At 46.0% G+C, this 19,465-nt stretch overlaps 1 protein-coding gene across 36 annotated transcripts in view; it reads right to left on the bottom strand.

Annotated features, from left to right (window-relative positions):
- Positions 1–19,258, bottom strand: part of LOC123603787 (RAD52 motif-containing protein 1-like) — a 62,502-nt gene extending 43,244 nt beyond the window's left edge. For 4 of the 36 annotated variants that reach the window (XR_006715031.1, XR_006715029.1, XR_006715030.1 and 1 more), the window contains exons 1-5: positions 19,082–19,256; positions 18,540–18,719; positions 14,888–15,010; positions 13,650–13,818; positions 12,597–12,695 (exon numbers count right to left, since the gene is read on the bottom strand). Coding sequence is in view for 23 of the 36 variants with exons in the window: in XM_045489030.1 (XP_045344986.1) it covers positions 2,318–3,570; positions 4,261–4,599; positions 5,635–5,793; positions 12,597–12,695; positions 13,650–13,818; positions 14,888–15,010; positions 18,540–18,719; positions 19,082–19,177 (2,418 nt within the window). In the remaining 13 variants the exon portion in view is untranslated. The other 32 variants (XR_006715039.1, XR_006715038.1, XR_006715040.1 and 29 more) reach the window with 28 other exon arrangements.
- Positions 19,259–19,465: the final 207 nt, after the last annotated feature.

Genomic DNA, 19,465 nt, shown 5'->3' with positions numbered 1-19,465 from the left:
CCCATGAGATGGTACCTATCATAATTTCCATTTCACAGAAAAGGAAACTGAGTCACAAAGCTAACAGAGGACAGACCTCGGCCCAAACGCAGGCAACCTCGTTCCAGAATCTCTACTCTTCACTACTCTGTTGTATCCTATTATAGAGGATGGAGCAAAAATGGGAGAGTAGAGGTTAAAGAATGAAATAATGGGGCTAAAAATTGGATAAGGAAAAAGAATAAGGACAATTACAAGTAAAAGATTGGAGAAGGGTGAACAGTAGTAAAAAGGAAAATGAAGATAAGGGATAGTTGACAAAGCAAAGGTAAGAACAGAAAGTCAGCCAACGTGGTTGGGGAGATGAGGAAGGCCCAGGACGACATTGAGGAAGAGACTGCCAGGTCAAGCAGGAGGCAGAGAACAAGTAAAGGCGATTCTTACAAGATGGTGAAGGTGCCGTTGTAGGTGTCGGGCTCCGGCACGGGCACTCTGCGGAGCCTCTGCTGTAGGCTGAGACCAACACACGACAGTGTCTCATCTTCGCAGGTACAGCGCTCACATATTTTGAGGTTTGTGGTGACATTCTGTTCTGGTTGCCAAGTTAAAGTTGTGTATGCCTTTTCTGAGGTAGAGTTTACCAAATGCACCACAGAATGTTGAGTTGTTGGAGGAAAACCTGTCTCAAATGACTCTGGTTGCTGACTTACAGGAATTTCTAGGTCCATAGGTGGAACCGTGACTTCAGTCAGTTTTCGATGTTGACTCTGAACCTGTTCTGGATGTGCAAGTGTCACCTCAAGGTCCTTTGGGGGAGGAGCTGTAGTCTCCTTCATGGGTGTAGAATGTTCAGCCTCTGTAGTAGGTTCTGGAGTTATGGTAAGCCCCAAGTCCACATGATGAGCTGTGACATTGGGCAATGTTGGTTGCTGACCTTGATCCTTACTTGGAGTAGGAACTGTCACTTCCTGTTGGGATGGATACTGAACAACCTCCTTAGGTGGCTCTGGAGGCTGGGTTGGGGTCTCTTGCATGGTTAGAGAAGGTTCAGTCTCTGTAGTGGATTCTGGAGTTATGGTAAGCCCTGGGTCCAAAGGTTTAACTGTGACTTTAGTTAAGATTGGATGCTGAATGTACTCTGAATGTGGAAATGTCACCTCAGGGTCCTTTGGAGGAGCGGTAGTCTGCTGCAGGGCTGAGGGATGTTTAACATCCGTAGTGGGCTCTGTAGTTACAGTAAGCACCAAGTCCAAAGGCTGACCTGTTACATTCGGCAACCACAGACGCTGAGCTTGATCCTGATCTGGTGTTGGAACTGCTGCCTCTTGATACACTGGAGGTTGAGCTACAAGTTCCTTAGGCGGCTCTGGCGGCTGATCTGGGGTCTGTTGAGTTTTGGCCTTACTCAAGGTTGAATGCTGAACCTGAACCTGCTCTAGATGTGCAAATGTTACCTCAAGGTCCTTTGGAGGAGCTGTAGTTTTCTTCAGGGCTGTAGAAGCTTTAACCTCCATAGTGGGTTCTGGAGTTATGGTAAGCTCTAGGTCCAAAGGCTGAACTGTTATATTAGGTGACAATGGATGACGAGCTTGATCCAGACCTGGAGTTGGAACTGTCACCTCCCGAAACAGTGGAGGCCGAACTACAACCTCCTTAGGTGGCTCTGAAGGGTGACCTGGGATCTCTTGCGTGGCTGAAGTTTCAACCTCTGTAGTGGGTTCTGGAGTTATGGTCAGTTCCAGGTCTAAAGGCTGAACTCTGACTTCAGTCAAATTTGGATGCTGAGCCTGGACCTGCTCTGGATGTGGAGGTGTCACCTCAGTGTCCTCTGGAGGAGCTAGAGTCTGCTGCATGATTGTAGAATGCTCAGCCTCCACAGTAGGTTCTGGAGTTACAGTAAGCTCCAGGTCAGCAGGCTGAACAGTAACATTGGGCAAGTTTGGATGCTGAGCTTGCTCTTGTCCTAGAGGTGGAACTGTCACCTCATTATGGACTGGAGGTTGTGCTACAACCTCCTCAGGTGGCTCTGGAGGCTGAACTGGGGCCTCCTGCTGGGCTGGAGGAGTTTCTGCCTCCTTAGAGGGCTCTGGAGGTTGAGTTGGAGCCTGCTGCAGAATTGGAGATGGTTCTACCTTCTCAGGGGCCTCTGAAGGCTGAGCTTGTACCTCCTGTTGTGTTAGAGAAGGTTCTATCTCCTTAAGTGGCTCGAGAGGTAGAGATAGGGTTTCCTGCTGGACTGGAGATGGTTCCACCTTCTCAGGAGGCTCTGAAGGCTGAGCTGGGGCCTCCTGTTGGCCTGAAGCAGGTTCCACATCTTTAGGAGGGTCTGGAGTCTGAGCTAGGACCTCTTGTTGGCCTGGAGAAGACTCATCTTCAGGGGACTCTGGAGACTGGGAAAGACGCTTGGACTGAGCTGGAGAAAATTCAACTTGCTCAGGGGGGGAGATTGAGCAGGGACATCCTGCTGCACTGGAAGAGGTTTAACCTCCTTAGTTGCCTGGGGACTTATGAAAACCCTCAGATCCACAGGTTTAACTGTGATATTAGGCGACACTGGATGCTGAGCTTCACCTGGACCTGGAGGTGAGAATGTCACCTCATGCTGTACTGGAGACTGAGCTACAACATCTGTAGAGGACCCTGGAGGCTGAGCTGGATGCTCATACTGAACTGGAAAAGACTCGACCCCCTCATTGGGCTTTGGTTGCTGAGCTGGGACCTCTTGCTGGATTGGAGAAAGTTCTATACTTGCAACAGGCACTTGAGGCAGAGCTGAGCTCTCCTGCTGGCTTGGAGAAAGTTCAATTTCCTCAGGAAGATCTTCAGGCATAGTGGAGACTCCCTGCTGGATTGGAGAAGGCTCAACATTTTCAGGGGCAGCTGGATGCTGATGTGGGACCTCCTGCTGGATTGGAGAAGGTTCCAACTGCTCAGGGGACACTCCAGACTGAGCTGAGGCCTCTTCTCGGAGTGGAGAAGCTTCAACCTCATTAGTGGATTCTGAGGTCATGGTAACTGAAGGATCCACAGGTTTAACAGTGACATTAGGCAACAGCAGGAGCTGAGCTTGATTCTGACCTTGAGGAAAAACTGTTACCACCTGATGTTCTGGAGAGTGAGCTGGGGCCTCCTGTTGGGTTGGAGAAGGTTCACCAGAAGGCTCTGGATGTTGAGCTGTGGCTTCCTGTTGAGTGGCAGAACGGTTAATTTCCTCAGAGGTCTGTGGATACTGACTTGGGGCCTCCTGATAGGTTGCAGGTTTAACTTCCCCAAGGGGATTTGGATGCTGCGTTGTGGCCTCTGACTGGGCTGGAGAAGGTTCAGTCCCCTCAAGGGGCTCTGGATACTGAGTTGGGGTCTCTGGTTGGGTTGGAAAAGGCTCACCCTCCTCTGATGCCTGAGGATACTGAGCTGGAGCCTCCTGCTGGGTTGAAGAAGGTTCAACCTCCTCAGGGGTCTGTGGATGCTGAGCTGGGGACTCCTCCTGGGTTGTGGGTGGTTCACTCCCCTCGGAGGCCTGTGGGTGCTGACCCTGGCCCTCCTCCTGGAGAGGGGAAGGTTCACCCTCTTCCTGGGCCTCTGGAAGCTGAGTCGGGGCCTCCTCCTGGGTTGAGGATGATTCACCCTCCTCAGGGGCCTGTGATTGCTGAGCTAGGGCCTCCTGCTGGGTTGTAGAAGGTTCAACTTCTCCAGGATATTCTGGATACTGAACTGGGGTCTCCTGCTGTGTTGGAAGTTTCTCCTGTGTGGTAGATTCTGGAGATTGCGTTGGAGTCTCCTGTTGAACTGGCAAAGATTCAACCTCAGGGGACTGTGGAGGCAGAGTTGAGGCTTCATGCTGGGTTTCAAAAGCTTCCACATTAAGAGGCACTGAGGGCTGAGCTATAGCCTCGTGCTGAACTGGAGAAGGTCCCACCTCTGTAGTGGGTTCTGCAGTCATGGTAAGCTGCACATCTGGAGGCTTCAAACTGACATTGGGCAGGTTTAAATGTTGATCCTCGTAGTGACCTGGAGGTGAAACTGTCATCTTATGATGCCATAGAGGTTGAGCTGGGTGCTCCTGCTGGGCTGGAGAAGGTTTCACCTCCCTGGAAGGCAGCTCTGGAGGCTGAGCTGGTTGCTCTTGCAGGGTTGCAGAAGATTCTATCTCCCCTGGAGACGGAGCTGGAGTCTCCTGCTGGATTGAAGATTCTGCCTCATTAAGGAGCTCTGCAAGCTGAGCTGAGGCCTCCTCCTGGGTTGGAGAAAGTTCAGCTTCTCCAAAAGGGTCTGGAAGCTGAGCTGGGGGTTCCTGTTTGCTTAGAGAAGGCTTAGCTTCCTCAGGAGGCACTGAAGGCTGAGCTGGGGTCTCCTGCTGCCTTAGAGAAGGATCAATCACCCCAGGAGGCTCGGAAGGCTGACCTGGGGTCTCCTGCTCACTTGAAGGCTCAACCTCCTCTGGAGGCTTACCCGAGGTCTCTTGCTGGGTTAGAGAAAGTTCTGCTTCCTCAGTATGTTCAAGAGGCTGAGGTGGGGCCTCTTGCTGGGCTATAGAAGATTCAACACCTTTATCAGGCCCTGGAGTTGTGGTAAGTTCCACATCTAAAGGCTTACCTGTAACCCTGGGAAACATTAAATAATCTGGATACTGACCTAGAGGTAAAGATGTCACCTCATCACTTATTGCAAGTTGAGTTAAATACTCGATAGGGAACTCTGGAACTAGAGTTGGGGCCTCCTGCTGGACTGGGGTAGGTTCAACCTCCTCGAGGCGCTCTGCAGGCTGAGCAGGGGTCTCCTGCTGGACTGGGGTAGGTCCAGCCTCCTCAGGGTGCTCCGCAGGCTGAGTTAGAGTTATGGTAAGATCCAGAGGTTTAACAGTGACATTGGGGAAGCCTGGCTTCTGAGCTTCACTCTGACTTGGAGATAGCACATTTACTTCATGATGTGCTAACAGTGGAGATATGATGTCCTTAGATGGCTCTGGAGGCTGAGCAGGGGCCTCCTGGGGGGTTGGAGAAGGTTCCACTTCCTCAGGGGCCTCTGTAGGTTGAGCTGAGGCTTCCTGCTGGACTGAAGAAGGTTCGACCTCTTCAGGGGTACTTGAAGGCTCAGCTGGGGCCTCTTGTGGGTTTGCTGAATTTCCATCCTTAAGGGACTCTGGACGCGGAGATGGAGCCTCCTGCTCAAGTAGAGATGTTTCTGTCTCTTCAGGGGGCTCTGGATGCTGAGCCTGAGCCTCCCCTTGGGGCAAAAAAGATTCAGCTTCCTCAGGGGACTCTAGATGATTTGGGGTCTTCTGCAAGGGTGGAGGAATTTCAGCCTCCTCAGAGAAGTTTGGAAGTTGATCTGGTCCCCCTGGGAAACCCATAGGTAGGTTCTCCTCAGGATATAGGAGACCCATATTGGAATCTAAATAATCATCCTGCAGCTGTTGTTGTAGGTGCTCTTTATTTGCAGATTGGTTTGGAGTTCCAACAACTTTGGCAAGCCTTGGATGCTGAGCTAGATCTTTCTTCAGGTTTAGGGGTGAAACAAACTTTGTTGGCTTTGAACTCTGACTATCCAGAGATGGAACAAGTATTTCAAATGATTGGTGATCTTCGGCCTGATCTAAACCTACAGTTTTAGTCTTACTTTTGAGTTGAGGAGGCGGAGCTATGGTCTGATTCTGATCCCAACCTGGCATTGGAACCACCTCTGGGAGCCTTTGATGCTGGGTTAGCTGGTCATTCAGATCCTCATCTGGCCCTGGGGGTAGTTCTCCAACCGAATCCGTGTCCGGGAATGGAACCAAAGTCTCAGTCAACTCCTTAGGCGGGGCCAACATCTGGGCTGGAGCAGAGGACCCCAGGTAATTAAAGCCCACCCGCTCAGCTGGGGGTATAAGTACCTGGGGCGATTCGGGTGGGGGATCAGATGAGTGCAAAGACCAGGGCTCAGCCGGCTCCATGGGGTCGGCGGTCAGCTGGGCAGGGTCCAGGGCCCACTCCGGAGGCTGAGCCGCCTGGACCAGCAGCCACAACGGTTGCCACGTAAGGACAAGCAGTGGGGCCAACAGGCGCAGCCAGGACATGACCTGCGGAGGCTCCGGGGCGCAGCGACCCAGGCGAGTGGGGTACTGGCGCTGGGCCCCGAGCGGGAGCCAAACCATTATGGCAGCCCTGTGATGCGCGCGCGCACTGTTAGCAACTGCGCGCCCCTCCCCCGCCTATGTCCCACCCTTTATTTATGACATCTTTATTTACACCACCTTTATTTTTTATTTTTTTTGTTCTGTCATCTTTTATTTTTCCACCCATGTTTGGTTATTTCCAGCATACAAATATTACCATGTATTTTTAAAAACTTATACCTAAGTATTTCCTGGGTTGTGGTACAAATGTAAATAGTACTTCCAGGATCCTTTTTTTAAATTTCAATTTCCAATTGTCCTTTGCTAGTATACGAAAATTGCTGATTCTGTGTATTTCCTTATAACCTGTGACCTTGCTAAACTCATTAGTTCTGGGACTTCTTTGGCAGGGGTGGGAGACCGTTGGGGATTTTTGACATACACAATTATGTTGCCGGTGAAAACAGTTCAATTTCTTTCTTTCCAATCTATATGCCTTCTATTTTTTAATTTTGCTTTACTTCACAGGATAGGACCTCCAGAACAATACTGAATAGAAGTAGTGAGGCAGATCTATCCTTCTATTGCTCCTGATCTTAGGAGGAAAACACTCAGTCTTTCATCATTAATGATGTTAGCTGTAGACTTTTTTGTAGATGTCCTTTATTGGTTTGAGAGCATTCCCTTCTATTCCCAAATTACTGAATTTTGACAAAAACATTTTGTTCATCTATTAAGGTGAACACTTGATTTTTCTGTAGTCTGTTAATATATTACTTGATTAATATTCCCAGGATAAATTGAAGTCATGATACACCATTATCCTTTTTATATATTGTTGGATTCAATTTGCTAGTACTTTAAGGATTTTTATGTCTATGTTCATGAGATATTAGTCTCTAGTTTCATGTGATGTCTTTAGCTTTCACATCAAGGTAATGCTGGTCTTACAAAATGAGCTGGTAAGTGTTCCATGTTCTTCTATATTCTGGAAGAGTTTGTGTAGAACTGGTATTCTTTAAATAGTATTCCTATATTATCTTTTTCAGGTCTTAGGGTCTAAAGTGCAGTCTTCTCTTTCATTCCTGATTTTGGCAATTTGTGTCTTCCCTCTTTTTTTCTTAGCTTCTCTGGCTAGAGGTTTATCAATTTTGTCGATATTTTCAAAGAAGCAGCTTTTAGTTTCACTGAATTACCTTGTTTTTCTATTATCAATCTCATTGATTTGTGCTCTTATCTTTATTAGTCTCTGCCTTCTGCTTGTTTTGATTTCAAATAGTTCTTCCTTCTCAAACTTTTTTTTTTTAATATATGAAATTTATTGTCAAATTGGTTTCCATACAACACCCAGTGCTCATCCCAAAAGGTGCCCTCCTCAATACCCATCACCCACCCTCCCCTCCCTCCCACCCCCCATCAACCCTCAGTTTGTTCTCAGTTTTTAACCGTCTCTTATGCTTTGGCTCTCTCCCACTCTAACCTCTTTTTTTTTTTTTTTCCTTCCCCTCCCCCATGGGTTTCTGTTGTTTCTCAGGATCCACATAAGAGTGAAACCATATGGTATCTGTCTTTCTCTGTATGGCTTATTTCACTTAGCATCACACTCTCCAGTTCCATCCACGTTGCTACAAAAGGCCATATTTCATTTTTTCTCATTGCCACGTAGTATTCCATTGTGTATATAAACCACAATTTCTTTATCCATTCATCAGTTGATGGACATTTAGGCTCTTTCCATAATTTGGCTATTGTTGAGAGTGCTGCTATAAACATTGGGGTACAAGTGCCCCTATGCATCAGTACTCCTGTATCCCTTGGATAAATTCCTAGCAGTGCTATTGCTGGGTCATAGGGTAGGTCTATTTTTAATTTTCTGAGGAGCCTCCACACTGCTTTCCAGAGCGGCTGCACCAATTTGCATTCCCACCAACAGTGCAAGAGGGTTCCCGTTTCTCCACATCCTCTCCAGCATCTATAGTCTCCTGATTTGTTCATTTTGGCCACTCTGACTGGTTACGCCACCTTTATTAGCTCCCTGGAGATGGGCTCCGCACCACCAGAGCGGGCCCTTTTCCCAGAATCACTTGGGGCCCAGGCCTCCCTCCACCCTGCAAAGGCCACCACTCCCCCCCTCCCCCCGCACTCCCCCTTTCCCCCCTTCCCGCACCCCCCCCCCCCCCCCCCCCCCGGGGCTGCTCACAGCAAGGTAGTACTTGGACTCAGATCTGGGTGGCCCCGGACTCCCGCAGCTCTGAGAGGTGGAAGGGTGGGGGAGTGGAGCAGAGCTTCCAAGGAAGCCACAGGACCTGGCATCCTGGGAAATTAAAAAATGCTAGTCCAGCTCTAGCAATTTGAACTCTTGCTCTTCAAAGCTTACATCCGAGAGACGTTCTTCCTCCCCCTGGCCATACTGCTTCCAAGAAAAGTAGTTGACCTGAAAAATAAGCACCAGTTAGGGCGATGGGGAGGGGAACACACTTCACAGTCAGATATTCTAAAATGTTGCCATTTCCTCTAAATTCTCAATACCCATGGCTGATTATTAATTCACCACTCTGTTAGATGGGGGCCTACCACTGAATCTGCGATGGCCCCAAAATGTCTGTAGGAGGAGTTTTGGGGGAGTGCTGAGCCATTCATTCTGGGAAAGAGGGCCGGAAACCAATTCTAGTCCTTTATTTACACTGGGTGGGAAAACTTCCCCCATCTCATCTTGACTGGACATAGCCATTGATCTAGAAAAAGTAACAAGGCCACTTTTCAGAGGTCCACTCTGTGTGCCCACATGGAGAAGGCACTTAGGATGTTAAAGTCAGCGTGTTAAACAATTTTCTTGAAATACTGTAACTAGCACTCAGTTTACTTCCTTCACAGCCCCTTTTATAATGTATTTTTAGTCCTTGCTTATGGTCTGGCACAACCTCTAGCATGTAAAATGCAAGAGAGAGGGGGTTTTTATCTTAATCCCAATGTCTAGCACACAGGAATAGTTTTTATATGGAACTGATTCCAAGACTGGCCTCATGTAGGAATGGATCTGTTGTTATAATCAGGTTTCTGAAATCTTTAGCATCAATGCTGAATCTTTTTCTCATCTTTTCACCTTTTTCAGGAAGCTAGACATTTTTTTTTTAATTTTTTTTTTTTTTTCCTGAGAGAGAGAAAGCGTGAGCGGAGGAGAGGGACAGAGGGAGAGACAGAGAGAATCCCAAGTAGGCTCCACGCTCAGCACAGAGCCCGACGTGGGGCTGACCCCACAAACTCTGGGATCGTGACCTGACCCAAAATCAAGAGTCGGATGCTCAACCTATGGAGCCACCCAGGCACCCCAGGAAGCTAGACTTCTTAAAGCCTAAACTTGGAAACGTCTGAAGTTTCCTCGACTGGTTTGATTTAGATTCAATTAACATTATTATATTGCACGAAAAATCTTCCAGTGCTTTTTCAGAAAGTAACCATCTTCTCTTTCTCCACTCTCTTCCCTTCAAAACAAACTTTGCAACGGTGGGGTGAGTTAAATATTCAGAAATCTAGGGGCGGCTGGTGGCTCAGCTGGCTGAGTGCCTGATTTCGGCTCAGGTCATGATCTCGCAGTCTGTGAGTTCGAGCCCCGCATCGGGCTCTGTGCTGACAGCTCCGAGCCTGGAGCCTGCTTCAGATTCTGCGTCTCCCTCTCTCTCTGCCCCTCCCCAGCTCACGCTCTTTGTCACTCTCAAAAATAAATAAACATTAAAAAATAAATAAAAAAAAAAATTCACAAATCTAGCCCCAAATTAAGCTCTCAATGACATGAAACACATTTTTGCTCCTTTTTTTTTTTTTTTTTTTTTTTTTTAACATTCTGTATGTGGCACATTAGTATTTTCTTTTAGAAATTATTTTGGCAACTTAATCCCTAATTCAGGACATCCATGTGAGTGATTTACAGAAAAGTTCTTCAGCAAGATATTCATGCAAGATATATATGAGATGCCGACATCTGGGTGATACATCCTATCTGAATGGCATAATGGTTTCAAACGCTGTAGTATCATCACATTTAAGGCCATAGTTACTCTGTTCCCAAATCCTTGAGATTCTGTTTGAGGGGAGCTCTAAAAGGCTTGTGTCCTCTCCTATGTCCACAACTGTGGGAGTGCTCTGATGAAATTTGCTCTCCAAATTTCAAATAAGGGGTCAGAGCCGAGGGTCAGGACTTCAGGAAAAGCCCCAGAAATCCCCTGCAGTCAAAAGCAGTTTCTGAGTTTCACATTTCCCAAAGGATGATAGAGCTAATGCCAAAGTCTTCCAAATTCTGCTGGTTGCTTTACATTGTGGCTACAGTGGCTATGTCACCCCTGAACTTTAATCTCCACATACTTGAATGAAATCCTGTAGCTCGTCTTCAGTACTGGCATCTGGGATCTCTTCACAGGGTCTGTATTCCACAGCTATTTTACCACTTTCTGAAATAAAGTGAATAAGGATTGGAAAAAAAAAAAAAAAGAGGGCGCCTGGATGGCTCAGTCAGTTAAGCGTCTGACTTCAGCTTAGGTCATGATCTCATGGTTCATGAGTTCAAGCCCCATACCGGGGTCTCTGCTGTAAGCACCAGAGCACACTTCGGATCCTCTGTCCCCCTCTCTCTGCCTCTCCCCTGCTTACTCTCTCAAAAATAAACATTTAAAAAATATATAAAGTTAACAAGATCAATTCAGAATTTTCCTTGTTCTAAAACTAGCTGTATACAACGATAGCACCCAATAACTAGACATTCTTTTTATTTATAAAAGCAGAAAATAAAAGCATTTTCCTAGAAGTTTTCTCATCTCACACTTCAGTTTTTAATCATAACTATGTGTGAAAAAATACACATGAAGTTAACAACTGTGTGGTTCAAAAACGCTATCATCTTAAGAGATAGGAACTAAGGAATAATGACACAGGAAGTCAAAACTATGGAAACAACAATGTTCAAAATCAGATGACTAGACAGTAAGGCATTAGGTAGAGGTCAGTGTGAGTTCTGGAATAGAGACCATGGACTATAGCTGATACTTCATATTAGAAACAAGGCCAGTGTCTACTCCCTGGAAACAAAATCCCACCAGATGCAATGAACAATGCTTTGGAGAGAGGGGGAGGGGGAGGGGGAGGGGGAGGGAGAGAATGCGCTTGGACAGTTTATTGGCAGAAACTGGCCCATGTCCCTTATAGACAATACAATTCCCCTTAAGGCAAAGTACAGCTACAACATTTTGATCGTGTACAAGGGATACCATAGCATGTTAGGGAGAGGTCAGCAACCCAAAGGTTTAGTTTGGTTCTTAAAGGTTGTTACTCAGAATTGACAGCTAATGGAGATTCTACCTGATGACCAGGGAAGTCAACTTTCACTGCAAGAGCTGTCCAGGCTGGAAGCCTGAGACCAATCCAGGGTCAACTCTTATGGGCAAATAAGGCCTCTGAAACTTAGCTAGGATTTCTTAGTCTCTAAGCCTGCAAGACTGTGAAGCGGCGAGGGCGGGGTGGGGGGGGGCGATTGTCTGGGGACTCATTACTAATTATAAAATTCCCTTGGAGCACAGCCTGTAACATTCACACCATTGTAGAACTCAATAGAGAACACAATCGATGCTATTCAATAGCCTGACCACTTTCAAGGTTCACAAAAATATAGCTGACCCTAATATAAGAATCATATTCACCCAATAGGTCAGTGCCAAAAACAAAAACTGAAGCTGAATTGATTCCAAAAACATAATCTAATAAATTCTCCAACAGGAAGACGATGATAACAAGTTAACATATTTTCTCTGCTTACCATGTTTCAGGGATAGTTTTAAACTTTTCCATCATCTCATTTGCTCTTACAATTCATCCCCCATGAGGTAAGTTGAATTATTACCTTTACTTGGCAGATAGAGAAATTGCAGCTTAGAGAGATTAAATACTTCAAATCTGACTATAAAACCTAAAATTGCATAAGAAATCTAGGAGACAGAGCTAAGATTCAACACCAGACGTCCAAAGCTTCAAAGTTTTTTTTTTTTTTTTATTATTTATTTTGAGAGAGAGAGCACATGGCATGTGAGAGTCAGAGAGAGAGGTAGGGAAAGAATCCCAAGCAAGCTCCACGCTGTCAGCACAGAGCCCGACATGGGGCTCAATCTCACAAATCGGGAGATCACGACCTGAGCTGAAATCAACAATTGGACACTTAACTGATTGAGCCACACAGGTGCCCCCAAAGCTTATACTCACAATAGTATTCTGTGTTATGAGCAAACAATCAAGAAAGAAGACTGGGTCAAACACTTTCTGTGTGGACAGAGGTAAATCACTGCATATCTATACACTGGGGACAAAAATATTTGTGGTCATTTTTCTCACAAATGCCACAAAGAACAAATTTGAGACTACTGCTTTGAAAGCACTTGGTGAATAAAAGAATATGAAGTGTTTTCATCCAATTAACTTTTCAAAATGAGTTTATTTGCTCGTTGAAACTGATATACTGCAAGGACCATCAAATAAGTCTTACCTAAAATCACAATCAACAGTTTCTGGAATGCATCTGACACAGCCTTCTGAATAGCAAGCTTCTGGATTGTCCTCCTTTTCATAAGAAATGATAATGGCCCTGCATCCAACCAAAACAAATGGATTTAACATGCCTATCTGAATGATAACTGATTTGGGGGTTATATGTGTAAAAGTGAAAATACATCCATGATTCGTAGTTCATTATCTTAGCAAGTAAGGGCAGGCACAACACAAGGCTGAATGACTCTGCTGTAGGTATATCCTGGCAGGGCACATTTTTACTGCCCTGATCTACTCCAGAAGTTTTGGAAGTACCAAAAGGGAGACTCAAGCCAAGAAAGTGGCACAGATCTCACATCGCTCGTAGATTTCAAATGGACAAGCTGAAACTATAGTTTCAGACCCTACTGCAGACCCTACTCTCCTGTGCATCAAGGGCTGGAGTCACATGGGGAGAAAGGTTCGGTGGTAGTGCACATGACCGCCTGGTCTCTTCCTGGGCATCACCCAAGGGAGCCTTACTCCCTTAGCCTTGCTAACAGCCCTGCCCCTCCCTGAAAACCCTAAGCCTAAGTGCTGTAGGCACTGGGAAAAAACACAGTACCAATGGGAATACCTTTTCTAGGCATCTGTATTTGACTCTTTACACTCCAGCCCTTTTATAGGAGGCAAAGGACTCAACATTTACACAAGAGTTTATTTAAATCTTTAGATGATTACTTTGCTGGGATAACTGCAGGCTGCAAGAGATATGTATTTGAAGGACTATTTTAGCACAAGGCGAATTCTTAACCAAAAATGGGAAAAACATTACTTCCCTCCTCCTAAACTTCTTGGCAGAAAGTCAGCTTTAGAATTTTAAAGTTAAAGGTTCTTTCAGGTATTGCCTGAGATAAAAGCCTGTACCGTAGGCCAGAAAAACTCTGCCTAGGGCTTTAGGAGCTTAGCAAGGGGGAGGGCTGGATGATGTATCTGAAAAGATGAGTTTTTAGAGAGAAAGAGGGATTCTGCCTCCCCTCCACCCCCACCCCCACCTCCACTGTAAACAGACCTTCCTCCAGGTTATCCAAAGGCTCCTCGGCCATGCCAGCTCCGGGACTCTGGCACTCATAGGATGGCAACACCACCTCTAAAGCACAGAAGAATTTCAGGCTCTGCTTCTGAAGTGGTGGCACAGTATCTTCATTTGCCCTTTCTTCAAGGTCAGAAAGATCCTGAAGCTGTTAGGATTTTATTATTATTGTTTTTATGTTTATTTATTTTTGACACAGACAGAGAGAGAGAGAGAGAGAGAGCGAGAATGAGAAGGGGAGGGGCAGAGAGAGAGGGAGACACAGAATCCGAAACAGGCTCCAGGCTCTGAGCGGCAGGCACAGAGTCCCACGTGGGGCTCGAACTCACAGACCGTGAGATCATGACCTGAGCCGAAGTCGGACGCTCAACCGACTGAGCCACCCAGGCGCCCCGAGCTGTTAGGATTTTAAATGGAAGGTCCTTCCTTGGATCTGAATGTAAGCTTCAAGATGTTTTGTTATTAAAAACGAAACCAGCGGCGCCTGGGTGGCTCAGTTGGTTAAACATCCGACTTCACGGGGCGCCTGGGTGGCGCAGTCGGTTAAGCGTCCGACTTCAGCCAGGTCACAATCTCGCGGTCCGTGAGTTCGAGACCCGCGTCGGGCTCTGGGCTGATGGCTCAGAGCCTGGAGCCTGTTTCCGATTCTGTGTCTCCCTCTCTCTCTGACCCTCCCCCGTTCATGCTCTGTCTCTCTCTGTCCCAAAAATAAATAAACATTAAAAAAAAATTAACTTCCGACTTCGGCTCATGTCGTGATCTCACTGTTCATGGGTTCGGGACCCGCAGCGAGCTCTGTGCTGACAGCTCAGAGCTTGGAGCCTGCTTCCGATTCTGTCTCTCCCTCTCTTTCTGCCCCTCCCCCGCTTGCAATCTGCCTCTCTCTCTAAAAAAAAAAAAAAAAAAAAAAAAAAATGCAAACTAAACTCCAGCAATCCCAGCCCACAATGGAGGTATCCTATAGCTTCAAAATCAAGTAAGACTTAAAATGGATAAAGACAATTGGTTTTTATTATACACCATACAAATTACTGGAGAGGATTATGGACACCACCACCCAAGTTACTGAGATTATTATGAATTCTTGGTGGCAGGCTCAGGTACTTCCAGTTAGAGGCCTCTCACATCTCCCCACAACCCAGTTTTCTCCTCTCTGAAGTCCAGAATTTCAGTGTTGAAATGATTCTAATTAGTCAGAGAAAATCTATAAAGTTTACCTTGATGATCCTTTTTGACCATCCATTGAAACCAAAGTAATAATTTGCCAGTTCTTGGCACTGGGAGCTGTTTAGGGCAAGGGCCTGATGTTGAACTGCCTTATGTTTGGTGCCAAGACGAACCTAAAGACATAAGAAATAGACCTGAAAATATCATAACCTGCCACAGAGGCTTCCTTTGGATACACCTGAGATTTATCAATACCTATTTCATAGAGAGGTTGTGAAGATCAAACTGGAAACATTTTAAGAAATCAGCTCCTAATAAACCCTAAAAAAAAGCTATGTACTATTTTTACGCTATAGACTTTTCTGCATCATTTCCAGGGCCCTTGACTAATCGGCTTTCCGTGATCTCTGATATTGAAAGTGATGATGAAAGCAACTAAGGAAGCCCTCTGGAAGCAAATTATAGGGCTGTAGGTAAGCAAGGGAAGTAAACTTTTTGCTGTCTCATCCCGTAGCTCCTGTTTGAGAATATGACCTCAAGAGCAGATAACATGGACCTGAGTAGGACCTGAATCAGCAGCACCCACCCCCCGCAAGTTACTAACCCGTTAGAAGAAGGAATATACATACTTCTGTAAATTTTATAAGCAAATAAAACAATAAGAGGTTCATTTGCCTTAATAAGCTTCTTTGAGAATGCAAATACCTCCAGTGTTAACTCTCTAAGTAACTTACACACTACAGTGTATTTCTTACATCCTCTAGTTCTTTTTTTAAATGTCTATTTTGGGGGGCGCCTGGGTGGCGCAGTCGGTTAAGCGTCCGACTTCAGCCAGGTCACGATCTCGCGGTCTGTGAGTTCGAGCCCCGCGTCAGGCTCTGGGCTGATGGCTCAGAGCCTGGAGCCTGTTTCCGAGTCTGTGTCTCCCTCTCTCTCTGCCCCTCCCCCGTTCATGCTCTGTCTCTCTCTGTCCCAAAAATAAATAAACATTGAAAAAAAAAATGTCTATTTTGGGGCGCCTGGGTGGCTCAGTCGGTTAAGCGGCCGACTTCGGCTCAGGTCACGATCTCACCATCCGTGAGTTCGAGACCCACGTCGGGCTCTGGGCTGATGGCTCAGAGCCTGGAGCCTGCTTCCAATTCTGTGTCTCCCTCTCTCTCTGCCCCTCCCCCGTTCATGCTCTGTCTCTCTCTGTCTCAAAAATAAATAAAAAACGTTAAAGAAAAAAAAATGTCTATTTCAAGTGGGGTGTAGTATATTAGTATATTCATAAAAATTCAAATAATTCAAATAAAGTCAAAGTATTATTAACTCTTTATTGATTTGTTTGTGCAACTTCCTCTATCACTAGTTTATCAGTTCCTTAAGTGCTTGAAGGAACCATATTTTATTCTTTTCTCATTCCTAGAATCAAGCACAGGTCTATGGATTAAGTGAATGGATGAGGTAGATAAAAAAGTGAAATTACTTTCTCCAACTGAAGCTGCCTGCTAGGAAGGAGAAATGAAGATGAACTTTTAAATGTTGAGTGCTACAGCACAGGCTAATGGTGAGGCAGAGTGGAGCTGTTCTGGACAACCAGGAAGCTTCAGAAGGGCCTTGAGCCCCTGAGTGGTAGAGACAGTTGTCACCTTAGATAACCTTGCCACAGTTCTTGCTGGCAACCGTTTTCCTTCATGCTACTGAAAAAAAGCTCTCAGATGCCTTAGGCCTTTCCTTGATTTTACTGTAAGATGTTATTCTTGGGGCGTCTGGGTGGCTCAGTCTGTTGGGCATCCGACTGCAGCTCAGGTCATGATTCTCACAGTTTGTGAGTTCGAGCCCCGTGTCAGGCTCTGTGCTGACAGCTCACAGCCTGGAGTCTGCTTCCGATTAGGTGTCTCCCTCTCTCTCTGCCCCTCACCCACTCATGCTCTGACTCTGTCTCTCAAAAATAAACATTAGGGGCACCTGGGTGGTTTGGTCGGTTAAGCGTCCGACTTTGGCTCAGGTCATGATCTCACGGCCTGTGAGTTCGAGCCCCGCGTCGGGCTCTGTGCTGACAACTCAGGGCCTGGAGCCTGTTTCAGATTCTGTGTCTCCCTCTCTCTCTGCCCCTCCCCTGTTCATGCTCTGTCTCTCTCTGTCTCAAAAATAAATAAACGTTAAAAAAAAATTTTTTTTTAAATAAACATTAAAAAAAATTTTTTAATATGTTCTTTTTAAATATGTATTTATAAAAGGTAAACAAACAAACAAACAAAAACAACCAGAAACTATGTGTACTTGCCAAAGTATAAAGGAACACATAAGTAAATTGGGCAACAATTACAGTAAGCAGCCGGGGGGGGGGGGGGGGGGGGGGGGGTGGTAACCCAAGGCTCTGTGTTAAATAAATAAAGAAATTTAATATGAATGCTCTCTCCTGTCAACTATATATTGACTTTGGGCTTTATGCTGTGAAATCTCAAAATCCATTTGTGAAATGGTCTTAATGTCCAATGAGAGAAAAACACCTCATTACTCACAACTGATACAAAGTAATTATTTCATAATCTGTAATAGCTGAGTGGCTGGGTGACATTTTCACAGGCTAGAAGCTTGCAAACTAAGGAATGCCTGACAGGTGATCGTTTCAATCATAGGGAGTGGAGCCAGGATTGAAGACAGTGTTGAACAAGTGGAGATAGTATACTCAGAGTCACATTTGAGAAGGATTCTTAGATTCGATCCAGATTAAATCAGTAAGGAAGGGCATATGGTAAGAATAGGCAGTCAAGTCCATAGGAAGTAGCTAGATTAAGAAGCCAGTTAGAGAAAGCTGATGAAAACACACAATTATAAAGTGAAAGGTTTGGCAATCTAAGCCTCACTCAACTTATTCAAAGGAGTTGACATGGCCCTTGATAAGGAAATGGTGATTGAATTGAGGCTCATAATGAAATATAATTCTGGGGCTCTGGGAAAGCAAAATGGACAGCATGTTGGTATGGAATAAAGTTTCTGTGGTGTATTAAAGAATGTTTTAACCATTTTCCCAGGAGTTGAAGGGAGTTCTGAATAGGCAGTTTGGGAGTGATGACGATGATAATGACGATGAAGCATCCTTTATAATACAACTGATGAAAGAGTTTGTCATTTTATATCCACATAATAGAGGGGGGCCTGGGTTGCTCAGTCGGTTAAGCGTCCGACTTCAGCTCAGGTCATGATCTCAGGATTCATGAGTTCGAGCCCCACATCGGCTTCTGAGCTGACAGCTCAAAACCTAGAAGTTTGCTTTCTGATTCTGTGTCTCCCTCTTTCTCTTCCCCTTCCCTGCTCATGCCCTGTTTCTCAAAACTGAATAAAAACGTTATTAAAAAATTTTTTTAATCCCCATAATGTAAATAGAAACAAGACTTCTTGTGAAGCTTTGTTAAATTAAGGGGCACCAAAAAATGACACGGGGTTGAACATCAGTAAGTTTGGGTCTGACCTCTACCTTCCAGTTACTGTCATGAACCTTAAGTAAGTCACTTAACTATCCTGAGTTCGAGTTTCTTCATCTGAAAACAAAACAAACATAACAAAACAACCAAAAACCCAGGGAAACCGGAGGATCAGTGTAGCAATGCATCTAAAAGCATTCTGTAAACCACAGTGGTATACCAACCCTGGTCTATTATTGCTGAATTCAACACTTAGTCCCAGTGGAGTTAGGAATTTCCTACTTGGACCCACCTTCACTGGAGAATTCTGAAAAAGCTGCTTCTGGTCGCATGCCTTTTGGGCTCTGTGAGCATCCCTTGCTGAGTAAAACTTGATGATGGCGTAGAAACCAGGACGGGCCACTGCAGCGTTTGGGAAGACTCGGACCGAATACAGAAGGCCAAACTGGGAGAATACTGCGAACAGAGAATGCTGTGGGGTGGTCCCACGCCAAGTAAGTGCATGAAATTTCACGCCCAGGAAACAAAACAGCCTTCTATTCCCTAAGCCCTCCTGCACACGCAACCCAAAGCACTTCTCATTTCGTTGAAAAGATTTCCCTCTGAAATCCTAGGATTCGAGAAGCATTAGAAGGCAACATGTGCTGGCTGTTGAGAGTTACCTCTCAAAAATCCGTCGGGGCTGAGACTGCAAAGGTCCCTTCTAGAACTAAGATTCCTCTCGGCGGAGACTACAAGGCGCGCGAGGCGCTCAAAGCCAGACTCTGAGACTCCCAGTCACGGGGAGGTGGGGGTGTCTCCCTCCCTCCCTCCCTCCATCCCGGCCCGGCTCACATGCAAGGCCTCGGCCGTGGGTCCAGAACTCAGCTCCCACACCAGCAAGGTTTTGTCACTCTCGGTGGGAACCGTAAAAGAGACCAATTCCGCCATCCTACCACCAAGGCGCAGGAACGACTAAGGTTTAAGTGGCACCGCGCCTGCGCAAGGCGCGCCCGCGCTTTTTAAAAAGGGGCTCGTGCGAGGGGCGGGGCCAGCTCGCCGCGGGGTGGGGCGGGGGCTGTCCCCCGGACCTCTCCTTCGCCCCTCCCGCTCTGGGGCGGGTCTCTGCCTCTACTTCCCCTCCCACAGCTCCATTGTCTCAATGTCGTAGAATTTAGTGCTTCTAGTCAAGTGTATTTAAAAAAATTTTTTTTTTAAATATTTATTTATTTTTGAGAG

The sequence above is a fragment of the Leopardus geoffroyi genome, chromosome E1, assembly GCF_018350155.1.
Source record: "Leopardus geoffroyi isolate Oge1 chromosome E1, O.geoffroyi_Oge1_pat1.0, whole genome shotgun sequence".
NCBI classification, from domain to species: Eukaryota; Metazoa; Chordata; class Mammalia; order Carnivora; family Felidae; genus Leopardus; species Leopardus geoffroyi.
The sequence above is the reverse complement of the archived record's forward strand: the minus strand, read 5'-3'. Positions and strand labels throughout refer to the sequence as shown.